This window comes from Myxocyprinus asiaticus, chromosome 7, assembly GCF_019703515.2.
Source record: "Myxocyprinus asiaticus isolate MX2 ecotype Aquarium Trade chromosome 7, UBuf_Myxa_2, whole genome shotgun sequence".
NCBI classification, from domain to species: Eukaryota; Metazoa; Chordata; class Actinopteri; order Cypriniformes; family Catostomidae; genus Myxocyprinus; species Myxocyprinus asiaticus.
In genome coordinates this window covers 28,275,373-28,301,086 of record NC_059350.1, presented here as the reverse complement: position 1 = coordinate 28,301,086, position 25,714 = coordinate 28,275,373, and the positions used below count along the sequence as shown (strand labels likewise).

Genomic DNA, 25,714 nt, shown 5'->3' with positions numbered 1-25,714 from the left:
CACACACACACACACGCACGCACGCGACCCCTCACAAACCTTCTGGCACACATTTTTGACTCCTAGATAGCTTAATGCTAAAGCCCAGCTTTGTCCCTAAGCTATTGTACAAGCGAATACGCGCGGTAACTGGTAGACGCCATTGACTGGTTTCTCTCCGCCCCCATTTGCGGTCATATTCCCTGGCCGGAAGTCTCGCGTGACATACACTCCACGAGAGTCACGTCCGCCATTTTATGCGCGTCCCTCCTTACACACACACACACACACACAGTCACACACACACCTTATGTGTTATAGGATTATTTTAGTTTCCATATCTAATCATATCACTGTTTAGTTTGTAGTTGTAAATCGGAAGTTTATTGACTGCATTGTATTAATTATTAATTGATATTACTGCATAAATAAACTTTGTTTATATTACAAAGAGAAGTGTTTTGTTTTGTTTTACACACGCCTGTGTCATGCTGATGGGATGTCAGTGCTTGGATTCAAACCTTCATTCATTGTTTTTTTTCCCGAAAATCGATATTCTTCGGATGACGATTTTCCTAAGAAAACAATCTAATATTGAGACTGTTTTACTATCTGGTTATTAGTCCCTGATTCCAGGGTGGTGCCCCGTCAATGTTAATCCTTATTAATATTCTATTGATTTTTGATAATTGATAGTTATCTTTGATGATTGTTGAATTTGAATGATCAATAAGCTAGTGTTAATTTTAATTAATGTTTCATCGATGTTAACAATTAATGATTATCTTTGATAACTGTTGATTTAAAGGATTAAAAAAAGCTAACATTGATTCTCATCAATGTTCTATTGATTTTAATAATTAATAATTATCTTTGATAATTATTCATTATTGTTAATAACCAAACTTGCTCCTAAACGTAGCACACTACATTTACTGGAGCCCCATATGAGGTTTTAATGAGTTAGATTCAATTAATTTAAATATTAATAACTAAAGAAATAATTATTAATTATTTCTGATAGTAACACTGATCTAAACAACCAGTAAAGCCCTACGGTAGTATTGTAAGTTATGCACAGCAAGTTGAATACATATCAGTTCCACTGAAAACATGGAATATGTACAGTGAATCACTCAATCAGTATTGTCATATGTTGATCCAATTGCAAACTAGGTTAAATATAATTGAATGCAAAATTGTGTACAGTGTAGAATAAAAGGGAAAATCAGTCTATAGTTTATTCAATGTTGAAAAGTAAGACGATAATATAACGTCGCGATATCAACCTTGATTCGGTTTGCAAAATCAATACTTCAATGTTAATTCAGCGTTGACGCAAGACCTTAATTCACCCATGTTGAAAAGATGTTGAAACAATGTCGCTATATCAACGCTGATTCGATTTGCAAAATTGAAACCAAATTCAACGGTGATTCAACCTTGATCCATGACGTTGATTCACCTGTGAGTAAACTATGAAATGGCAGCTGGGTGGTTTTACTAAAGTAATACTGTAGTAAGGGTAAACATAACAGAAGTCTAATAATTTTCTCTTTAGGCGCTCATATGTAAATAAAATGCTAAATAAATAAATTAATTAATTAATTTAATAGAAGTATCGGAATCGACGACATTGGACTTTAAATTATTGGTATCGGATCGAAAAGAAAATAAGTGGTTTCGCCCATCCCTACAGTTCGTGGATGACTACAAACTCTCACAGTCCTTCAAAATCAAAGGAAAAGGCAGCTTAGTGTCTAAGGGATCAAAATCCCTTCAAATGTATTGCGATCACGGATCCAAAAATAATAAGCGTGAATCAAAAAAATAAGTGCAGATAAAAAAATAAGCGCAAAAATAAATAAAAGCTCAGATCAAAATAATAGGCGCAGATCAAAATAATTACCGCAGATCAGAATATAACAAGCATGAATCAAAAATATATAAACATTTAAAATATGCTGAAAAATTTTTTTTTTTTTAAAGCAAACAAAATAATGTTTTCCTTGGTTATATTACTGTTTTTTGTGCTCTTTGACAATTTTGCTCATATGCCAGCTCTAGGAAACAATGTGATGTCCGAGTAGGCCATTATCATAGTCCATTATTACATGTATCCAGTCAGCTGAATATAGTTAGCAGAGTCTTTAGTTTAGGCATTATTTAAGACTTCCTTGTTTGTAGGTTATTGGCTGCATATTTAAAAAAAATAATAATAATAAAAAAATAAAAAAAAAATAAAAAAATAAAAAAACAAGGCTGGGTTGGTGTGGATGTTTGATGCATGTTTTTACTAGCTGTACCAGTGTAATCGCGAGTTCAGAACCTAACTTGATCCAATTTTCCATGAAATAAAATCCAGATCCCGACACCAAGGCCTATTACAATACTGATGAATATAGAAATGCTTTACAAATCATTTGACTTTATTATTATTTTTTTTTTAATCAAAAATCTAAAAGGTGTGCATTATTGCTGACACCTACGTGCACACTTTGGAGTTGGTTGTATGCCTGTAAGTCATTTGCTTAAAATGTTACTGAAGCTGTATACTCTTATGTTATGGAAATATTTTGGATATGCATGCTCCAATGTTGCCTGTATCTTTAGAGACGGTCCCTAAATTTGCGACTAATTGTGAATAAAGAACGTCCAACGTCACGCCCACTTTATTGCATTATTTATTGACGTGGGGGACGCTTAGTCACTTGTTTCTGATTTTGCTGCAGTATCGTGAAACTACATGAAGCTGTGCCAACAATGCCAACGTAGGATCAGTACATAACGGCACATTCAGCAACATGGAAAAGCAGATTAAGTTGGGTTCTGAACTCGCGACTACGTTGGTACAGCGAATAAAAACATGCATCAAACATCCACACCAACCCTGCCTTTTTATTTTTATTTTTTATTTTTTTAAGATATGCAGTCAATAACCTACAAACAAGCAAGTCTTAAATAATGCCTAAACTAAAGACTCTGCTAACTAAATTCAGCTGACTCGATACATGTTAACGGACTATGATAATGGCCTACTCTGACAACACATTGTTTCCTAGAGCTGGCAGAAAATACTCAGAACACACACAAGCAGTGTATCTATCAACCACAAATAATTTAATATTGAGCAGCAGCCGTCGTCACCTCCCCTCTTCCAATGATTGGCTAGAGGAGGAGCTGTCGATCAAGAACTAGTGGACCACTGGGGACACAAAACGCCCCCTGATTTACATGAAACTCTACTCACAAGTTTTGGAAAACCAAGCGCAGAACTTGGAAACAAAACCAAAGAAAAATACAGAGCAAGCATACAAAAAAATGAAAATATGAGCAAAATTGTCAGAGAGCACAAAAAAAAAACAGTAATATAACCAAAGCAAGACATTTGAATTTAAGCTTGGCAAACTTACACAATACACAAAAATGAAGCAGTCAAGCCATTTTACTCCATCCAACTACACATATAGTCACTTTGCGCGTCTCACTCAGCATCTATTTCACATGCTGAATTGCGTTTTTTTTTTAGCTCAATCAGTGAATTTATCCATGCAGTGCTGGGGGTGATGAACTTGCGGTCAAGAGCAGCATTAAAAAAATTTGCATGCTACTGAAACACACAGTCTAGTGGACATGCCAGTCCAGTACCGCCACTGATGATGCAGTCTGCGTAGGGCACCAAACCCCTAGGGGGGCAATATCTTTCCCTATTGGGGCACCGAAAATGTCCACTGGCTCCACTTCCATGCACGTTATAAAGCCTGTCGCCGAACACTCCCGCGTCGCAATCGCCTCGCGCAATGCACCGGTCAGCTGCGTGCACACCCCTAATTAACAGCAACCGTGTCACGTTTCTTAAATCCATTTGAACTTCTCGGCCAAACCTCAGATCTTTGGAAACACGAGGTCAGATTCCGCTGCTTCCCAAGTTGACATCTACTAGCTTCAACTTCATCATTATTGATGGTACTCTTCCTCTCCGAATCTTTCGCCATGAATGATTTGTGCTTCTCACGATGATTGGTTTGCAAATGTACTTTTAGGCTGCACGCCATCTGCAGGTATTCCCCTAACAGCCACACAGGTCAGATTTTTCCACCATGTGTTGAGCTTGTTGATTACAAAAACTATTATTTATTTTTTATGATTATTCTTTTATTTCCATTAGTTTTTCAATAACTGTTGTTAGTTTTGTTTAGTTTTAGTTTTTCACTTACTTTGAAATATTTTATTTCAGTTTACAGAAATTTTTTTTGATCAATAGTTCTCGTCTTAGTTTACGAAAATAATCCTGCTACACACCAATAAGCTCTGCTGTATAAACCAATTAAATCAGATGTGGGCCCCAATGTGTCACCACCCATTGACAGGCAGTCAGAAACGCAAAGCTCCCAAAAGAAAAAGGCTGTTCAGGAGGTAAGCAGTCAAGAAGATCATGCGTTATGTAAGTACAATAATGTATTATTTGCGTTAGTTTTAATTGAAAAATATAAGCATCCTGTTCTTGTGGTCAGGTGTAGTTGGCATAGTTAACCTTAAGGAATAAAAATAACTTTACACCGTCAAACAAGATGACGATGAATTGGCAATTAACTGTACATGCAGTTTGAGAAATTACACAATTAACCATGAGATGTGCAGTATGTTATAATAATAATGAATGATAAATTAGTGTAATAATTCAACTTGTGTAATATGTTGATGTGATTTTATTGAGTGAACTGTAGGGAAATTTAGTAGTATAAATGTACACAGTATGGATTAAAATGCCCGCATACCTTCACCAATAATATGTAAGGAATTAGCTTAAGGGAATTATGATTAATTCACTCATTGAAAGAATTACGGTATACAAGACTGACCACACTGTCTGGGGTTATTTTGCAGTAATGACTGAATGGCTGCACATTATATCTTACATAACATACTGTACTAACAACAGAATCAAGTCAGTCACAGTTGTACTTACACATGAATTTACTTTTACTTCTCATTTGGTTAGAGAATAAAGCATCTGGAGAACCTCATGGAAAAAGAGAAAGGAAAAAGAAGGCAAATTAAACATTGTCTGAAAAATAAATTACATTGTACAATAATTAATATCTTCTACTTTAATTATAAATAAACCTATGGTGTGAGCATAACACCTTACCTCTGTGGCAAGTGGTTTCTTTATTTCTTCATTTAACAGTCCAGCATTTAAAATGTCATAAAACTCTGAATGCGGTGCATTGACATCAGCTGAAATATGATTGGCCAGAGAAGACTCAAATGATCCAAGTTGACTGTCTCTCCAATGTTAAAAATGCTGAGGTTGTTATCTCTGTATAAGATCTCTGATAAAGCACAGCTGTTGACCAACCAGCATTCAGGACCGGAACTATCCATTTTATAAGTGTATTTAACAATTATATTACTGTATATTCAGTAGCTCATTGTCTTCTTCTATGACATACATGAGGAGTGGGGCTTTGAACCTTCCGATTTTGGATGAGAACCGCTTTACCTCCTGAGGTGCTGTGACTCAGATTGTGACCTGATTTTACACCTATACATAACAAAAGATTGATGATCACATTGAAAAGAGAGGTGTAAACAGTTCAGTTCAGTAATAGCTGTAATTTTTATAAAAATAACATTACAACTTGCATTTTTTATCAGGCAGATGCATCTAAGAAAGAGGCCCTATTTTTCTTACTATGAGCTCCAGGATATATGCATGCTATATGTAAGTTGTTAATACAGTCCCTCCTCTCCTCCTCACCTGGCAAAGTGGGAATTGCATATCCGACAACCTGTAATGTGTGAATGTCTTTTGAAGTATGTGTGTGATTATGACTTGATAGGCCTATACCATGAAACTTGCAATTTATTTCTAGTTCAGACTGCATATTCCCTGCATGGCGATGAGGCCTCGGCAGAGAGAGGTGGTCTTTCTGGACTCTATGTACCATAAGACAGCAGGAGAATTTGGAAACTTGTCCTACCAAACTGTCCTAAGATTACTTAAGGAAGACATGCATTTTGGCAGCCGTGTTCCCTTAGCTAGCCCCTATTGTGTTTCTTTTGGCTGTCATGTTCTCTGGCCTGCAGTTTATAAGGAACATTTTATGTATGACTGTACAATATATACTGTTCTTGCGTTAAAGTTTATGTTCAAGCTTTTCTTGGTTAATTCACTGTTCTGAGCATAATAAAACAAAACGGAGGACTTAATTAACATAATACTTTTTTTAGTATCAAAAATACAAAACTTTATTAATACAAATTTACACAAGAAATCACTTTTTTAAAATGGCCTCGGAAATAGAGGTGCAATAGCTGACAACTCTGTTTCAAATAACCAAGTAAATAAACAAAAGGAAAACAACACAAACACTTTACATAAAGACTAAGGTTCACACAACTCACAAAAGACAAAAAACACACTACACCAACCTACAGGGCTGAAGTTCCCCACAGAAGAAGTGATCACCAGAGCTAGTTATCCAAAAATACACTGCCACACACACCACCGTGCACTCAGGTCACACCACCAAACACTTCAAAAGGGTCACACGGCACATGTTGAAGGAGCACCACCACCACAAGCAGACAAGATCCTTCCACCCGTGGGACCCCAGCTCCTGAAAAAAATAAGTAAATAAAATAATCTTAATGAACTTTTCATTGCAGTTTGATGGTTTCATACAGCTCAGTCATGAAGCAGACACACAGTGATGGTTTCATACAGCTCAGCCACGAAGTAGACACACAGTGATGAGTAATCACAAAAATGTCACAATAAACTCACAGTTTGATGGTTTCATACAGCTCAGTCAGGAAATAAACACACAGTGATGAGTAATCACAAAAAAAAAAGTATCACAATACAAATATTCAAAACGGAAAAGATGAAGAAACTCATTACCGACAAAGAGAGAGACAGGGTTCACACGGAGCAACCACGTCACTTGTTCTCCAGTATTTAAGTACCCATGCCTCAACCTCAAAAATAAAAATAACCCAACATGAAACCAGACAGCAGCAATCCCCTCCACTATTTACAAAATGATGGCATTCCCACAGCACAGCAGCAGAGAAGCAACAGGGCTGTAAAGAATGATGACAGCAGAGGACAACGATCGCTAGAAACCAGAGGGAGAATCCTACGGCGAATGTAAACAAAGACAAACAATTATACATTACTAATGATTACATATCACACGCTAATATCCCCTGCTCATAATTGCATACAAAGAAACACTTACAAGCAAAGGACAAATCACCCAAATATACAGTCCCTTCACAGGCCAAAAAGCTTACGGCATTTATATAAGGAGGAAAGCCAGACGTAACGCACCACAGGCGGCAACCAACCAGCTTTTTAAATGGAGAGCCTGCCTCGCTGATAGGTGAGTGTCAATCACCACTTACCTAATTTGGTTACAATCCACCCCCAGCTTCTGCACCGTCGCCCTGATGGTGAACTAAACAAAACCTACCCTCAAAACCTTCAGTTCCAAGGTTGGAACCAAGCAACAGCTGCACTACCCATTATACTAGACACCATACCTGCCCCCATTGATCGTGGGAGGTTGTGTACATTAGAGTGCTGCCCAGCAGTACTCCTTCCAGTCCTCCTCATCACACTCTTCCCTATCACAGCAGAATTGGAAGGAAGATTCATTACAAGCTGCAAGTCCACCTCAGAAATTTCTTCTGCCCTAGGGGCTTCACCAGGTGGTACCTCCTCATCACACTGAGGGGCGGAAGGGGCTATACCCCAAGGTACTTGCCTACCACTAGCTTGCGGTGTTTCTGGCACCAAGATAAACAAGTCTTCCTCATCTAACTCCTCTTCCCGCAGCCGCACAGATTCAACTACCGGATTGTCCCGCAAACCGAGGGAAGGGTTCCTGCCGATCAGAGTTTTCAGCAAGGATCAGTGCACATGCTTTACCTTACCTAAATCTGTGGTGGGGGCAATAGTGTACACCACACCACCTTCCTTAGGTGCTTTCATGACCTGATACACCACTGAACTCCACAGATCCTGGATTTTGTGTCGACCCCTCACGCTATAATCACAGAGATGTACCAGCTGACCCTCCTTCAGTGGTGCTTCTCGTACCTGACGATCATGCCTGGCCTTTCGATGATCTGCCACGGCCCCCAACCGCTCACGAGCACCCTCAAAAGCAACCTGCAACCGATCCTGATGCTCCAGGACCCACCTATGTATACTACCTGCCAGCATCTTTTCAACTCTACCAAGCAGGAAGTCGACTGGAAGTCTAGGCTTCTGCCCAAACATAAAAAATAAGGGGATTCTCCCGTAGCTTGATGAGGAGTAGTATTACAAGCAAAAAGTACCTGAGGGAGACAGAGTGGCCAATTCCCCTTCTTTGAAACAGGCAATGTGTGCAAAAGATTGTGCAAAGTCCTGTTAAAACGTTCGCACTGACCGTTTCCAGCCGGGTGATATCGGGTAGTGCGTGACTTTTCAACTTCATATAAACAACAAAGCTGCTGAATGAGAGCTGAATCGAAGTTAAGGCCTTGGTCCGAATGGATACGACCAGGCACCCCAAATTTACAGAACCATTCCAAAACAAGAACCTGGGCCACTGTCTCAGCTCGTTGGTCCCTAGTGGGTACAGCCAGGGTGTACTTGGTAAAAATATCGGTCATGACAAAAACATTCTCAAGACTGGAACTCGAGGGCTCCAACAGCGTGAAATCTAAGGCCAAATCATTAGGCCGTGCAGCCAATAAGTGTCCCATGAAGCTACCTGGGGCGGGCTGGACACCTTTAGCACACTGGCACCTCTCACACTCCTGGCACCAGCGGGCAATGTCCGAGGACATCCCCGGCCAGTAACATCGCTGACGCACCAGCTGGGTTGTACGCTTCACCCCCTGGTGCCTATGCTGTTGGTGAAGTTGGGTCAATACTTCAAACTTCATGGCCGCTGGCAATAACACTTGGAAGCCACGACGATAAAGCACTCCCTCAGTCTCCACCAGGTGATCCCACTGCCGAAGCAGAATCACAGCTGACCTGGAGAGTTTCTTATGCTGTTCAGAGCTAGGAGGTGACTTGCACCTCCAAAACACCAACAGCTCTCTGATAACTGCATTTTCCTCCTGCTGAGTACCCATATCACTTGTGGAATAACAAGGAAATGATGTAATTTGATTTACCTGAGTCACCAATCCACCTTGGGTGGCTTGCTGCAACACAACCGGGACATCTGCACCCAGGCACAAATCCTGAGCCTCTTCCACCACTGGAAGATTTTGTCATGACAAGGCATCAGCATTGAGGTTGCTTTTTCCTGATCTATATTTGATCTCAAAGTAAAAGGCTGCCAACTGGGCAGCCTAACGCTGTTCCATGGCACCTAAATTCACCGAGGTCAGGTAGCTAAGAGGGTTATTATCAGTAAAGACTACACACTTATGCCCCAGTAGGTACTCCCTGAACTTTTCAGTCATGGCCCACTTGAGTGCCAAAAACTCCAGTTTCATAGAACTGTAGTTAGATGTATTGCGCTCAGTGGGCCTAAGACCATAAGCTATGGGACGCACCTTACCTTGCTGCTCCTGTGAGAGAGCCCCCCCTAGCCCCCCATGGCTAGCATCCACCTTCAGTATAAAAGGTAGTGAGAAGCACTGGGGCTGTGGTAAGTTTACCCTTCAACTCCTCAAAGGCACTCTGACACTCTGCAGACCAGGCTCCAGTGAAATCCTGGGACCCATGCTTCAGGCGCTTTGGAGCTGCTAGCTCAGCCACCAACCTATGGAGAGGGGCAGCTAACCTAGCGAACCCCTCCACAAAATGTCAGTAGTAGCTAGCAATCCCTGGCAACACTGGTTGGACGAGGCCACTGTGAGACTGCCTCAATCTTACCTGGAACAAGAAAACCACTCTTTTGTTGAAGTTTTGGGTACCGTAGCCTCTTGGGCATGTGGTGAAAAATGAAACAAAAGATTCTCCTCCCGGCCCTCCACCGGGGGATGGAGTGGTCTGTCCACCAGCTCCATAGAAGTGGGTCTCCTCGTCCCTGAGATGCCCAACTCAGCTGCACTTCAAAGCCTTCCTTGGGTTCTTGGCGGCCAGCCGTGAGAAGGGTGGCGTCTGCATCCTGCGGTGGGCTCCATGCCAGGGCCGAGCCGCGGGGGCGGGCTGTGGCGGAGCCGGTGCTGTTGCTGAAGGAGGACACCCTTGGCAATGAGCAGACAGGGTGTGGGGTCTTGAGCCACGCTGGGGCAGGATGTGCTGTATAGCCTCCGTCTGCTTCTTCACCGCCAAGAACTGCTGGGCGAACTCCTCGACGGAGTTGCCGAACAGGCTGACCTGGGAAATGGGGGCATCAAGGAACCGTGCCTTGTCAGCCTCTCTCATCTCGACCAGGTTGAGCCATAGGTGGCACTCCTGGACCACCAGGGAGGACATCGCCTGCCTGAGAGACTGCGCTGTGACCTTCGTTGCCCGGAGAGCAAGGTCGGTCACCGAGCGCAGCTCCTGCATCAATCCCAGGCCAGAACAACCCTCGTGCAGTTCTCTTAGCGCCTTGGCTTGGTGCACTTGCAGGAGAGCCATGGCATGCAGGGCGGAGGCGGCCTGTCCAGCGGCACCGCAGGCCTCAGTTTCCAGAGATGACATAACCGTACAGATGCTGGACAGGGGTCTCAGGCGGCCCCGCCAGGTGGCGGCGCTTTGCAGGAACAGGTGCACTGCAACCGCCTTATCCACCTGGGGAATCGCTGAGTACCCCCTGGCAGCCACACTATCGAGGGTAGTGAGAGCGGAGGAGCTCAGAGCCCGGGTCCAGGCAGTGAAAGGTGCCCGCCACAACCTTGTGAGCTCCTTGTGCACCTCCGGGAAGAAAGGGACCGGGGCGGGATGTGGCCGTGAGCGGCTGTCAGCTGCACATCAGGCTGCAACTGGGCGACCACACCTGAAGGTGGGAGCCCAGTCGAGTCCTCAGCATCAGACTGGACAGCCCGCTCTCCAATGCTGCAATCGAGAGCTCATCCACTTCGGAAGCACCGAAACGAGATCGCGAACTCACCCTGAGACGAGGCAGCGGTCTCATCCCAGTGGGGCAAACAAGCGTACTGGGGAATGGGAGGTCAGTGAGGAGTTACCCGGCAGAGTGGCTCCCATTGGGGTCCCCAAATCGCCCCCAGTGTTAACCAACGCGGCCTCAAACCCATAGGTAGAAGGACCGAGGCGGGGAGCTGCTGGGGTGGTCTTTACCTCTAACGAAGGAAAAACCGTGACCGTAATGTTGCCATGGTCACGCTCTCGCTGTGAGAACATGACCCGTCCACGAACGCTGTCTCCGTGTGGGCAGCGCCCAAGCACATAAGACCGTGATCGTGGCCATCGGAAGCGGAGGTAACGACCGCAACCAGGAAATATGAATGAGTGGTTGCATACCAGCTCCTTTTATACCCGTATGTCCAGGGGAGTGGCATGCAAATTCCATTTGCCAATGCCCATTGGCCTTTGTTCAATAAGCAGAGGTGTTTGGTGCTCCCAGGAGTGACCCCTAGTGTCACTAGGATTTGACACAACTTCGAGTGAGTGACAGATAGGGAACAAATAAGCCTATAATACATGAGAGGAAGGTATGTGTGTGTGTGTATGGGTGTGTGTGTGTGTGCATGCACGCATGTGTGTGTAAGGAGTGGAGCGCACAAAATGGCAGACGTGGCTCTCATGGAGAGTATGTCATGCAATGTTTCCGGCCAGAGAATATGGCCGCGAATATGTGGCACGCACAAAATGGCGGACATGACTCTCATGGAAAGTATGTCAAGCGAGGTTTCTGGCCAGAGAATATGGATGTGGCCGGAGAGAAGCTGGTTAATGGCATCTGCCCATTTAGCACGTGTCTCTGCTTGTACGATAACTTAGGATAAAGCTGAGCTTTATCGCCATGTTATCTACTAGCCAAATGTGTGTGCTGGTATGTTTGTGAGAGGTCGCATGTGTGTACGGTTAGTACAAGAGAGAGAGAGAACAGAGTGACGGCACCGCCATCTTTGTTTCTTTAATAGATAAACTCAGTGTGTCAGTGTCACCCGTGATGGTGGATATGCACAAACAAATCCAACGTGGTTGGACAACAACACAGCAAATCTCATTCGTGGTAACAGTACATTACAGCAATACCTTGAGTATTATTAGCGGCAATGAGCGGACTCAGTGGTCCGTAAACTGTACAAGCAATAACCTTGATACACAAGAATAACACACTATAATAATGTATCTCTGCCCAGAGGTAAACCTTTTACTTGAATCGCGGGTAGAATATGTGTTCATCTGTCGTTTGACTGTTTCCTTGCTCTTTCAGCGGGCGGTACATCAGCTGATTCTTGGTGGGCTGGCAGAGAAAACAGCGAAGTCGACTCGGTTGAAGAGGGAAGAGAAATCTTCTTTCTTCACTTCTGCAGGCAAATGGGTGAAGACGCGGATTGCTCGACGGTCTCCTTCGGATCCGATAGCGTGCTCGGTGGAACACGGAGAAATCTCAACTTGTCCAGCAAGATGGAGATTGTATGGCCAAAGTTCAAGTCATACGTTACTTCCTTGTGCAATGAGGCTACACCTGAGAGCAGGAAAGCTGCGTCTAGGCACGTACTGTTGTTGGAAGCAACGGCCAGAAAGATCTCCGAGGTTTTTCTACTAACGATAACGTCATGGTTGAGGGGCGTGTTCTGTCGTGCACCTCATCTAATAGGAGTTGAGAGTTCAATCCTTCAGAATTTCACACATAGGTGTAAAGTGAGCAAGGCTTCATGGGATCTGTAGTCTGTTTTGGACTCCCTTTGTTTGATTTTGGCGTGGTTGTTATCAGGCTCTGTGTAGGCCTCAGTCAGGCTTTATGACTGTATGTAGGCCTGCCTTTGTCTCATATCTGAATACATGAGGCCCAACACTGCTATGGAATTGCATTGATTTAATTGGCAAGTGGGACGGAATTGAGGGTTGCGAAGGTTATAGGACCTTGACATTCGATATCCTCAACTGTCATGGGCCCCCGAATCAGGTCCCATAATTTGGAGGCTCTAGATGCTTGTCAAGTACTATAACCTCTGATGAATTAACTGCTGCACACAGGCCTCCCAGGCAGCCAGTCTCATTGGCTTCTATGGCAGAGAAAGAGATCTATTGAAAATACTTTTTTGCATTCTAGACCTTAGTCCTCCTAATATGTTGTTCTGGGGCATGTGGGGATGTGCCACCATGTCAAATTTTGGGTCTCTAGGAACTCTGGGTACGATGCCAGGGCAAATCCTACGTGCAATTTATTCAATTAATTTCAGTTGTGGCTTTGTAGACACCACTCAGAAAGCTCAAAATGACTAGTGTATTTGTTCTTGATTTTTTAAAAGTACTTATTGATTTTCTTAAAGTAGTTCCCAGTCATTGAAAGACACAACTTTTTAATATGTTGTTTCTGAGGGGTCAAAAGGTCAGAGCAGCTTGAAATTGTATAATCTAGAGCCCCAGAGTTTTCATAGTAGATATTAAAGCATAGTGTTATTATTAAAGGGGTCATGACATGCTTTTTTTATTTTTATTATTTTAATATGTTCCTTAAGGTTCACTAATAATATTAGTAAAGTGTTTGGCACAAAAAACAGTCATATATTTATAAAACATGATAATTTTCCAACTTCATTCTGACCCTCTGTCAGAAACGCTTGGTTTTTGTGCTGCTTCTCCTTTAACACTATTATGATTGGCTCTCTTCTCTTGACTGACCTGCTCTCTCTATTTGCCATGTCACTGCTTACTGCTACTGGGTGGGTAACAGAAGTCATTACATGTAAAGTAGGCACTGATGTGTTGTTATGGAGGTGGTCAGATGCAAATGTCTAACACAGTGTGTCATCACAATGTGAAGTAGAGAACAAGTCATTTTGGCAGCATGATTTCAACAAATGCTCTTTTTGCAGTGAGGAGGAAGTTTTGAGTTCTGAAACTTACAGTATGTTTTTAGGGAGCAAATGTTTCAGGGCACTGGAACAATTTTGCGATTGAGACGTCCCTAGAAAAGGCCTACTCCTTGATCAGTGCCCTGACTACTGAAGAAGGTAGCTGATTGAGACTCACCCTCCGTTTCCTTATTGGAAACGTCGTCATGTTTCTGAAGTCTTTCAAGTTGTTAGAAGACGAGAACAAATGTAAAACTATGAAGTCAAAGCCTTATTGTGTCCCATATTTCTGCCAGTCCCGTCTGCCAGAATCGATTCCTGATTCAGTCAGATTTTTTTGGACTGCACATTCACTAAATCATTTGGAGCTGTTTCTCACTCAATTAAACTGTATCAGGATACTTGAGAGCACAGAGAACAAAAAGAGCGCTGGATGAAGTGGATATTTACCTACAGTCAGTTAAAACAAAAGCTTACTTTTTGATAGGTAACTTTGAAAAATGTAAACTAGTGCTGTGTCTTGCGAATGAGGGACCATTCACACCGAACATGTTTTTGCATTCACCTGGGCTGCTTTTTGATTATTTTCCTATATAAACCTGTGCTAGACAGATGTCTTTGGCCACTGAGACACGTTGCTGTGTTTTTAGCATCTATCACAGAAGCACAGAATTTTTTTAGACGGCGTGTTAAGTTAAACAGAACTTCAACTTTTAAAGGGGTCATGAACTGCCTTTTTTATTTTGTACTGTTCTCTGAGATCCACTTATAATGTTATCAAGATTTTTACATTAAAAAAAAAACATCATAATTTAGAAGTAATAGGCTATTTTCTGTACTGTTTTGAGCCCCCCTCTTTGTAACACACCGTTTGAATAGGTGTGGCGGATTGTAGACTCAGAAGTAAATGCCCACTGGTATGACTGGTTAACGGTTTTGCATATTTAAAAATTTTAACTTCTGCATGTATGTTTGACAGCCTACATCCTTCATAGATGGATGCTGCTATGATTTAGGTTAAAAATGCATAAATACTCAGTACATATCAAACGATCTGTAATAACAGACAAAGCAATAGTGACCACGTAATAAAAACAGTTACTCACACTTGTGTGGTGCGACATTACTGTCAGATCCAATATAGTCGGCACAGCATCGTCTTTTAGTTTCAATCTTTCTGAAAATCCTGCGTCGAACTGTGCCTTGTTTGTAAACGAATCCATGGTAAAATTAAGTGAACAAAGGGCAAAGTTCTTACTGATGTGGTCTGGAACTTCATTAAAAATAAAGTTCATCCACTCTTTCCTAATGTTGGGATCAGAAGGAAGGCAATGCAAAGACTGTGTTTTTCCACAACTTGGCAATGCACAACGTCTTGTTGTCTTTGGAGCCATCTTTATCGTTTGGTTTCTGCATAGACCTGCGTTTGCCTCTCTCGTTATTTACCTTCTACATGTGTGAATCGGTGGGCGGGGCTAAACAGGCAGTGATATAGAAGCAGGCGTTGATCTTCTTCTGCGGAGGCGGTGTTTAGCCACACTATTACGTAATAAAGTGGCACATTCCACATCCTGTCATTTTGGAGGATTGGCTTCAATATAAGCTGTTTTTAGACTAATGAGAAAGTTTTGAGTTCTGAATCTTACAGGATGTTTTTATAGTACAATGACCTCTTATATGTCAAAAGATCAAGGGAATTTTTATTTCTCAGTTCATGACCTGCATTCTGCACTATTCGTCTTTTAGAAATGTTTTAGCCAATCAAGAAAATTAAAAAAATTCCTCTCTCAACATCAGCAGAATTGAACACTTTGGTGTGATTTTAATTATTTATTTATTTTTTTGTAAAAAAATCTAATGGGTGAGCATACCCCCAGACCACCCTAGACAGGGTACACTTCTTTACTTGGTCAGGTTTTTGCATACCCTGAGATTAAATCCTGCATTAATTAATGCCTACTATCTCCTTTTTGCTTTTCTATATGATAGCAAACAGCAGAAAGAGAGAAAGCCTAATGGTTTCCAGTACGATGCTTTTTATTTCTTATAACACCCATGATGAATTGTGTGTAATGAGGGAGCTGTTGCCTCAGCTGGAAGGTAAGCAGGGTTGGAGGTTGTGCCTGCATCACAAAGATTTTGAACCAGACAAATCGATCATGGATAATACTGTTCATGGCATTATAGCAGACACAAAACCATCTGTGTGACAAGTCGCTACTTTCTGGAAAGTGAGTGTTCCAGAGAGATTCAGGAGGCAAGTTTCTGTCTTTTAGATGAGGAAAAAAAAAAAAATGTTCTCATTCTGGTATTCTTGAAGAATATTCCAAGTCATCAGCTGTCTCCATACTACAGGATGAGGAGGCTAATCAAGAAGAGGACATATCTTAGCTGGCCCAAAAATATCAGCACGCTAAAAAATATATTTTATTCTTGTTTTGTGTTGTTGTTGACTATCCCAGTACCCTAAGTTGACAATGCAGACTCAAAAACATGCTAAACAAGCGTATTTTTTTTTATTAGAACAAGAGAAGCAGAAAATTAATATGCTTGTGAAAATTGTTGGTAATCAGAAGCTGTGGCCTTGTTGTAGTCTTAGGAGTCTTTATTCTTCACAGCCAAATTTATCTGGGGAGATCTTATGAGGTTGAGGTCTGATCTTGCTCAGAGCCAGAATCATCGGGCTTTTATACACATAGTATTCTGAACCAATAAACACCTTTACGCCATCAGCATCACAAAGGCCTGCATCAACTTCTGGAAAAGGAATAAACCTCTCCTGTTTAACAGCTCGAGGAGTTGCTGCAAGATCGATGTCATACATCTTTTGACCTGAGGAGGAAAATTATTTATTCATAGGAATTTGCCTAGTTAGGAATTGCTCACAGCAGTGAATGAGACAGCAAATTAATTGTTTTATGTTTAATTAGTTTAATTAGTAATGGTTTAAATAATGCTTCATTGTAATATTAATTGTTGTAAACACAAGTCATTGACCCACCTTGATGTGTAAATAAGGTATCTATATATTTTATTTAAATGGCAATTACGTATCATTCCTACCTTGTATGATGTGTACAATGTGCTGATTTGCACACAAAAATGCTGCATCCACAGGACCCTCAATGCCCAGCTCTTCCTTCAGAGGTTTAGGGTAGCCCTCTATGAGAGTATAATGGGCTGCTGACTTGTAGATATAGATTTGATCACCCTGACACACACACAAATATATCTGTTACCACGCTGTGAACATTCACTGAATATAAAGTTTTAAAAGTGAGAGAAAATTTTATTTTCTGAGGACTTCTTGGGGACTTTCATGAGAAGCCACTGAACAGACCCAGTTTCCTTTTTTTTTCTTGTGTCAAAGTACACTTTAGGTTTAACGGATCACTGCCTTCACTCTGTTTAGTTTTGATTGACATTTTTGCTGGTTTGTTGGTTATTGTTTCTCTTAGCAAGACAAGACTCTTCTGTAAACTTTGTTTAAACATTGTCGAAGTCATCAAATCACACTTGGGTCAACATTCTTTAGTTGTAGTCTCATAAATAGAAGCCTCATCATTAAACTCGTCAACACAGTCAGAAAAATATATGATCAAAGTAAAAACTTCTGTTTACTTTTTATGTACTGTTACAGTAAACACAATAGCAAAATATCAGAAATACAATTAAAATAAAAAATGTAAGGCCACCTAAAATAATACCATGTAATTTTTTTATTAACTCCATGTCAACCTGGTTGTGCCTGTTGATTTTACCTGGATGATATACATATTATCACCATAAGAAAAAACTGCATCCACTCCACCAGCAATTTCCTTCCATGACCTGGCAATAGGAAAAGGGTGACTGCCATCACGGTGTGTGTCCAAACGCATATAATTTGAATCTGTATGAGTAAAATTAAAACATTATCAAAAATGAAAAGGGTATATTTATATAAAAGTTAGCAGATTACACTGTCATATAATTATATCATAGAAAACTCCAATTACCAATGAATGCATAAGATCTCCCTTTATCATCTGTGGTGATTGCATTCAGCTTGGTCTCACTGCAGCGCAGCTTTCTGAAACCAGCTCCATGACCTAAGGAACAATTAAATTGGATATATATTAATTAGTCATATCATATTAGTTAGTCAGTCCTTCTAGACGGTCATAAAAACAGAGTGAATCACTCACCAAATCCTTCGCCACACCTCATAAAATATTTTCGAGCATCCTTTGGATATGTTCCTGTCACTTCCCCAGAAACAGGATGGAATCTGGTGAAGTGGTGACCATGGAAACAGTAATAGTGCTCTAGCCAGCGGAATGCAGATGTGCAGTTTGGCAAGTGACTCCACACCTTCTTCTTGACTGACTTTGTCTTGATGTCAAAGTTATAAACTTCATTTCCTGAGGAGGTTTATTGTGATATATCAATATGAGTACAGTGTAACACTAAACTACAGGCCTATTATCAGTGCAATGTCACAAGTTCTAAGAAAAAAAAAAAAAAGTTTCCATGTGGTGCAGCAAACATTTTATCATTTTGTAGTACATGACCATTTTCCAGCCTCTCTCTGACCCTCTGATTTACATTCAGAAACATTCATTTAAGATGAAATCAGAGACTAAAAATCGTACAAGGACCGAAAACAATGTTTTTTGCACACAAAAAAAAAAAAAAAAAGAAAAAAGAAAAAAGCAACTAAAAACGGGAGCGAAATCACTTTCAATTGTTACACCACTTCCTGTTACCTTAAAAAATTAGGATCTCTCTTTAGAATGTGCTTTGATTCTAAAGAAAAAACTGCATCACACATTTCTTTGCCTAATTGCACGTTGTGGATGTAGCCTTCCATGACATTCTGAAGACCTTTTTGACAACTTTATATTATACACAGTGACAAACCACTAGCAGCTGTCAAATAGCCCTTTCCCACCTACAACCCTGGTACTTTTACCTTAGTAACTTGAGAACTCTTACGAGGAACGGCACACCCATGGAGACTTTTCCTCTTTTCATTTGCACTCACAGAAGTCATCCCTGTAATGACGTCATCTAGTATCGACCATTTTTCTTGCAACGTTATTTGCATGCACAACTCAATAGCAACAACAACAAAGTCAACAACACTGATGGAGGACGCTGGGATCAGAGCAACACTTTTGTTAGGGCTGTTTTATACAAACTTTGGCTGCATCCGAAAACGAAGGCAACTGCCTAATCAGTTAATGGTTTAACCAGTTAAGCATTTTTGGATGAATGGAACTCTTAAGAAAACTGGTCTCTAAGCAGTTTAAAAAGCACCTTATTTAAACATACCTTCATCCATCTTTATACAGCCTCCAAATGCAGCATTTTCCAGTTTTCAGACACAGGTCTTCAGGTTATAAAGTTTAAACTGGGCATGTGAGGTGTCCCTGAAGCTCTTTAACCACACAGTACACACTAAACTCAGCGGTCAACATGCTGAAAATGCACTATAACCCTATTTATCATCACGATCTTGTAAAATAAAGGCTTTTATGACATTATGAAATTACTGTACTGAAATACTCATTGACTTAAAAAAGACATCTTGATGCAACCACGCAGTAACAGGCATGCAATACTTCCCATATTTTAACTAGATTTCTTGATGGTTTAGTGTATAATAGAGTTCAATTACCCACTCTTGAAATCAGTCATCCCAGTAAAAATGTTATGCAGTAATCCTGATATCACTTTATTTTCTGTAAATAAATGAGCTCTGCTCAAACACACACACATGTGAAATGGGTGATCCTCTTTGGATACTTTGTTGGTTTTATTTCTGTTAAATTGTAAAGAGAATTGTAAAATTAGCGCAATCATCTGAGTAGCAGGCTAGCAGCTAGTTTGTTTACAAATAGCAGCTGTGGACTCCTCTCAATGCATTGTGCATCATAGGTTTTAGAGCAATCACAGGCTGCAGCACCTCCCACAGTCCCTAAATGCCCCCAAAAGCCTACTCCGGAGTTGGAACTAAAAATATCCCCTAAAACGCCTTCGAGAAACTAACGTTCCTCAGGTGTGAAAACTACGAAAAGTACTAGTCCCGGGAAAAGGTACCTAAAACGGGATTTATTACCTGCTGTGGGAAAGGGCCTAAATATCCCCACCTACTGTTTGAGCCAAACTCTACATCACTGATGTCAAACACACAGTGGAGGAGTCTAATTTAAAGGTAAAAAGTTAAGTTTTTAAATGTTTTCAAGTGATGCGTTAATGCATTTTTTTTTTTTTGTTTGTTTGTTTTTTTTTTGCTGCCAGATTTGGACAAAAATAGACCTATAAGAAAAAATTTTTTTTTTTATTTATTTAGGCCTGTCTTTGTATTAATGTTTTGTTTCATATGGCTTATTGCAGCTAAAGAGCCAAGAGAAATGAGTGTGTGCTTGTAGTTTATTTGAAATATTGTAATAATTTTTGGGGTGTGGCATCATATAGAGTACATACGAAAGAAGCTGAATTCACCAACACTTAATATTACGTTACGTCCCTTTTAAGAGGGAAGAGAAAAGAAATGTATTTCCTTTAATGTAGTGCAAAAGAAAAATAAGTTCTACAGTTCATGGTACAACTAATTTAACATTGTCTGTTTGTTTGACTGAACAAACCCTACATTGGTGACCCTGATGTGATGGTTTTGCTACCATTAGCAGTTTCAAGTAAGGGGTCATTAGAGCATTAGAGCATCAAGCTGAGTCACGGGCAGTACACTCATCTACGCCCCAGTGTCACAGAGGAAATTATGACAAGATAACTCATGTGTGATGAAGAGCAAACTGTCTGAGTGTACAGCATCCACGGCATTCACTGACTGCTGACTTGCCGTCATCCCCCAACCACAAAAATTGCATGGTTGGGTGCATCTCTTGGCTTTGTCCCCAAAACAAGCATGGTAGAAGGATAAAATTTGGTCCCTCTGTCTAGGTGGCATTTGTGCAGGTCAGTCCATCATTTCAACTAGGGGACTGATGGAGGCATTGAAGGGTGTTGATACAGTACACCACTGTGTAGCAGAATGAAGACTATCAGCCATCTTAGGCCTGATTCACACATACTCCAAGAGCAAGGCGTGAGCAACGCAGTTGCATTTGGGCTTTCACATTTGGGCTTTTTGCTGCGTCTCTTCTGCGAGACAGAGCTGTGCAGTGTGCAGAAAAATGTTATATCTACGTTATATACAGTATATCTCCTATATATTGAAGCCCCTTTCAAGGCAAGCCAATTTATTCGGCGGCCATCTTTGGAACGCTCTCGGGCAATCTAGGCAGCTATGTAAAAAGTGACATACAAGTACAGCTCCTATCTACTTGAATGGAGAAAGACAGAAATCTCGAAAACGGTTGGTCAAGATTACGATCAAAGAAAATATTTAAAATCAGCAGTAAAACCAGTCAACAGTAGTATCATAAATTGTGTTTCTTTAGCTCAGAACACATTAAAAAATGCTTTTTTTAGGCAGGTTCAGCTAATGCGCTTGCGTGTTCTCGAGTTGATTGACAGGCGATGTCTGTATCTAAAAGGTGATTGGCTCTTTTACCTGTAAGGCAGGCATTCCAATTTCTCCCATTTTAATACCAGTGGTCTGTCTCTTCTAAACTGTCTCTGTATATATACATAACACGGGCAAAAGTCCTGCAGTTTATTTATTTATTCTTTCCTTTATTTAGTTATTTTGTGTTTGTATGCAGACCTATAGATTGTGGTATATAGTAGGTTGGGTTTAAATATTGTTTATTTGCATTTGCGTCTTTTCTATAATCTCCTGATTATTTTAGCTTTCTACTGCACCCAGAGCCACTAAGTTCAGCATTTTTTGTGAATTCTTGGGGGGCCTGTGTGGCATCATATACATAAAAGAGAAGCAGAATTCACATACCCTTATTACTATGTTATGTCACCTTTAAGAGAGTGGAGAAAAGAGATGTTTTTCCTGTATTGTGGTGTAAAAGATAAATAAAGTTCTAGAGTTCATGGTTCAACTGATTTAACATTGTCCGCATTTGTTTGACCGCACAAACACTAGGGGATACATTATATTTAATATGAAGGATACATTTATTGAAAATACATTATTTTACATTGGCTACTGTGTACAATGCATTTTATGATTTCTATGCTGAACAATCCCCGACACTGTAAAAATTTGATTGATTATTTCGCTTCTTTTGGTGAGGCAAGTCACTTATTTTGGGCTTATTTTTCCAGACCAGGTTGCTTGTTTGTCTTGCGAGAACTGGCTACATTTCAACTGGCATATTACCCACCCTTAGCACAGAGTACTGTCATTTTAAAAAGAACGTTATTAACCATTCTTTTATTTAGTTCAAACTGGTTACCATTTGGAAATGAGGCCATGGAACGCCAGAGCCAGAACAAAACAAAATATTGTTTCTGTTCAGAATTAACCGAAATGAAAAACATTTTACTTTTAGTCCCTGGATGCAATATTAGAATGATCAGTTTAGCAGCTTGGTTTCAATAAATCTTTTTGCATATGGGGAGGATGTTTTGATTCATGAAACTTACAGTACATTTAGATAGTACAATAAACTCTTACTATATGTCAAAAGATCAAGGAAATTTTGATTCCTCATTTCATAATCCCTTTAAACAGTGCACTTTTAGTTGCAATTTACATGAATGTAGAGCATATGATTTACTTATATACCTTTGAAGAACAGCACTGAATCGGTGATGCATTCTCCATTTGGGCACTCAACAGCAGCATTTAAGTGGCTGGGGACACCAGGAAACTCCTGCTGGATCTTTACAGGATAGCCTTTTTCCAGAGTATAGTTGTAATAGCTAAACACTTTGTCATCCTTAAAAAAAAAAAAAAGAAAAAAAAAAGAAACAAATATTCATTAGTATTCAGTTGCAAGTGTTTTGTGAGATACAGGTGTGGGTTTGCACATTTACTATGCAAAGAAATATGTAAAGTAATTTAATAAAGAGCACCAGGAAAAAGAAGATGTGGTCATGAGCTTTAGGATCATCCTGATGGTGTATGCGAAAGGCTGCATCAACATGACCCAGGTGATGATAATCATACAGTTCTTGGAATGTGGTATTTAAGAGCTCAGCTGGCCCAGAGAAACCTTTCCATAGATGGTCACCTAAATAAAATAAAAAAAAATAAAAAAAATAAAATATATATATATATATATATATATATATATATATATATATATATATATATATTTTTTAAAACATTCACAATAATAGCTGTAGCTTGCTTTAACTCTCCTTTTATTCAACTTTAAACCTCAATTTGATCAACCATGGCCAAATATATATATATATATATATATATATATATATATATATATATATATATATATATATATTTTTTTTTTTTTATATACTGATGAATAATAAAAAGAGGAATGTTTCTAGACCTTTAAAAAAGAAAGTGTTTCCTTTTTCATCTGGGGTAATAGCATCAAACTCAATTCCTTCACAGCGGTCAAGTTTTACATCATGTTGGTCCCCCACTTTAGAATGTGAATGGCCCTCAGGTTCATCTGCTAGGAAACGTTTACATGAAATTATCATTAATGTCATATAGAGCATGCAGTAGATCAAGATAATTATATTGCTGTTGCTATAGGTGATAGTCAAGCATGACACGTTTTATTGATAGCACTGATGGGTAATAGTATTGTATTATTAAAAGAACAAAAACAGTGATGGATTTTCATGCCTACCTGCCATGGTGACAGCATGGTGGCTGAAATAAAGAGAAACAATTAAAAAATATTAAGCTTTGAGAAATTTACATCTAGAAACATAAACCTATTGCACTGATAGCACTAAAACAAATATGAATTAAGCCTGGAAAATCTTTAGCTTATTGTGATCCACTGATCAAATGCTGTTTTTCAACATGATTGAAAAACAGCATGATCGAACTAAACCAAAGATGTTGATATGAACTTTGACCAGTCTGTATTTGTGTTATTGACCCTGCTCTTTGTTGTTCAATGTTGCAAACTCCACTAGACCAAATTTAAACTAAAATCAAGCAATCAATGATGTAAGCATATTGGCTAACTATACACTGTTTTATATATATATATATATATATATACACACACACACACACACACACACATATATATGTATACACACTGATCAGCCACAACATTAAAACCGCCTGCCTAATATTGTGTAGGTCCCCCTCGTGCCTTCAAAACAGCGCCAACCCGCATCTCAGAACAGCTACTCTTCTCACCACAATTGTACAGAGTGGTTATCTGAGTTACCGTAGACTTTGTCAGTTCGAACAAGTCTTGCCATTCTCTGTTGTCCTCTCTCATCAACAACACATTTCCATCCACAGAACTGCCACTCACTGGATGATTTTTGTTTTTGGCACCATGCGGAGGAAATTCTAGAGACTGTTGTGCATGAAAATCCCAGGAGATCAGCAGTTAAAGAAATACCCAAACCAACCCGTCTGGCACCAACAATCATGCCATGGCCCAAATCATTGAGATCACATTTTCCCCCCAATCTGATGGTTGATATGAACATTAACTGAAGCACCTTACCCATATCTGAATGATTTTATGCACTGCACTGCTGCCACACGATTGTCTGATTAGATAATCACATGGATGATTGTTGGTGCCAGAGGGGCAGTTCTGGGGATGGAAATGCCTTGTTGATGAGAGAGGTCAACAGAGAATGGCTAGACTGGTTCGAACTGACAAAGTCTATGGTAACTCAGATAACCGCTCTGTGCAACTGTGGAAAGAAGAATAGCATATCAGAATATATATATATATATATATATATATATATATATATATATATATATATATATATATATATATATATATTAGTAATCTAAGTTAAATTGAAGAATTATACAATACTATGTGTCATGGCATCTATACATTTACATTCATGTTTTTGGCAGAAGCTTTCTTTACAAGGTGACAGACAAGAAAGTGAATAGCCTAATAGCCTTTGTAGCAGTTTCTTTTACAAAGAAGAAAGTGATGTAAATAAGAGCAAAACACACTAAATCATACACAAAAAACATAACCCCCTAAGGTTTCAGTCCAAAATCTAAAGAAGAGTCGTGGCTAAACTATGGGTTACTATATTTGTGCCACTGCATTAGAAGATCCTTAGAAAGATATGAAGGAAGGCTGTTTTGGATATCTTTACAGTCTGTTTTAGAAAGAGAGTGACAATACTATCAAATGTATCAAATACTCACGCTTGAGCCACATGGTTCAGAGAAATAGCCAAGCACACATACAGGGAAAGAAAGAGCACTTTCATTATGAGCTGTCCACTTGATCAAGGTTAGCCAAGCACAGTCAAAGGCAGGAAATAGGGGCTGCACCAGACCTTTATACTGGCTCTCTCAGTGGGTGGATGCAATAAATATTGGTACGCTATGTGAGCAGATATCCTTTGGTAAACATGACACAATTTACTGATCGAGCTGGTCAGAACAGGGGTGGAATTTCCACTATTACAAAATCTCCTTTTTAGATGGTCAGTTAACCCTATTAAATAATACAAAAACACAGGTGACATGTGTTCCCCATTTGTTCAGTAAACAGGGGTCAGCAACCTAGTAGCAAAAGTGGTATACATTAATGTGAAAACTTTCCATGGAAATTCCAAAATTCGATACACACTTGAAAAAGAAATGTAAGCCCTGTCTACCAAGTGACAGTCCTTTGAATGCCTCTGTCCCCTGACACTTGAAAAATAAAGATTTTAATTCTTTGGAACTAACGTCTTTCTTTCT

General features: G+C 40.0%; 1 protein-coding gene across 2 annotated transcripts; it reads right to left on the bottom strand.

The window, feature by feature from the left end:
- Positions 1–16,411: 16,411 nt before the first annotated feature.
- On the bottom strand, positions 16,412–25,319 carry hpxb (hemopexin b). Of its 2 annotated transcripts, none has more exons than XM_051702526.1 (10): positions 25,172–25,319; positions 23,649–23,671; positions 23,340–23,468; positions 22,900–23,057; positions 22,610–22,763; positions 18,105–18,320; positions 17,916–18,008; positions 17,679–17,809; positions 16,981–17,128; positions 16,412–16,749 (listed from the first exon to the last, which is right to left on the bottom strand). In XM_051702526.1, the coding sequence occupies exons 1-10, from the start codon at positions 25,234–25,236 to the stop codon at positions 16,523–16,525; spliced, it is 1,344 nt and encodes a 447-aa protein (XP_051558486.1). In that variant the 5' UTR covers positions 25,237–25,319; the 3' UTR covers positions 16,412–16,522. The 2 variants fall into 2 exon arrangements, with proteins under 2 accessions (XP_051558486.1, XP_051558487.1); XM_051702527.1 differs by having other exon boundaries at positions 23,340–23,465.
- Positions 25,320–25,714: the final 395 nt, after the last annotated feature.

Excerpts from the sequence above, each read along its gene's own strand:
- hpxb (XM_051702526.1), bottom strand. The coding sequence starts at position 25,236 with ATGAAAGTGCTCTTTCTTTCCCTGTATGTGTGCTTGGCTATTTCTCTG. Across the intron at positions 23,672-25,171 it reads CTGAACCATGTGGCTCAAGC|CCACCATGCTGTCACCATGG; the intron begins GTGAGTATTTGA and ends TCTTTATTTCAG. Across the intron at positions 17,129-17,678 it reads ATAATATGTATATCATCCAG|GGTGATCAAATCTATATCTA; the intron begins GTAAAATCAACA and ends TGTGTGTGTCAG.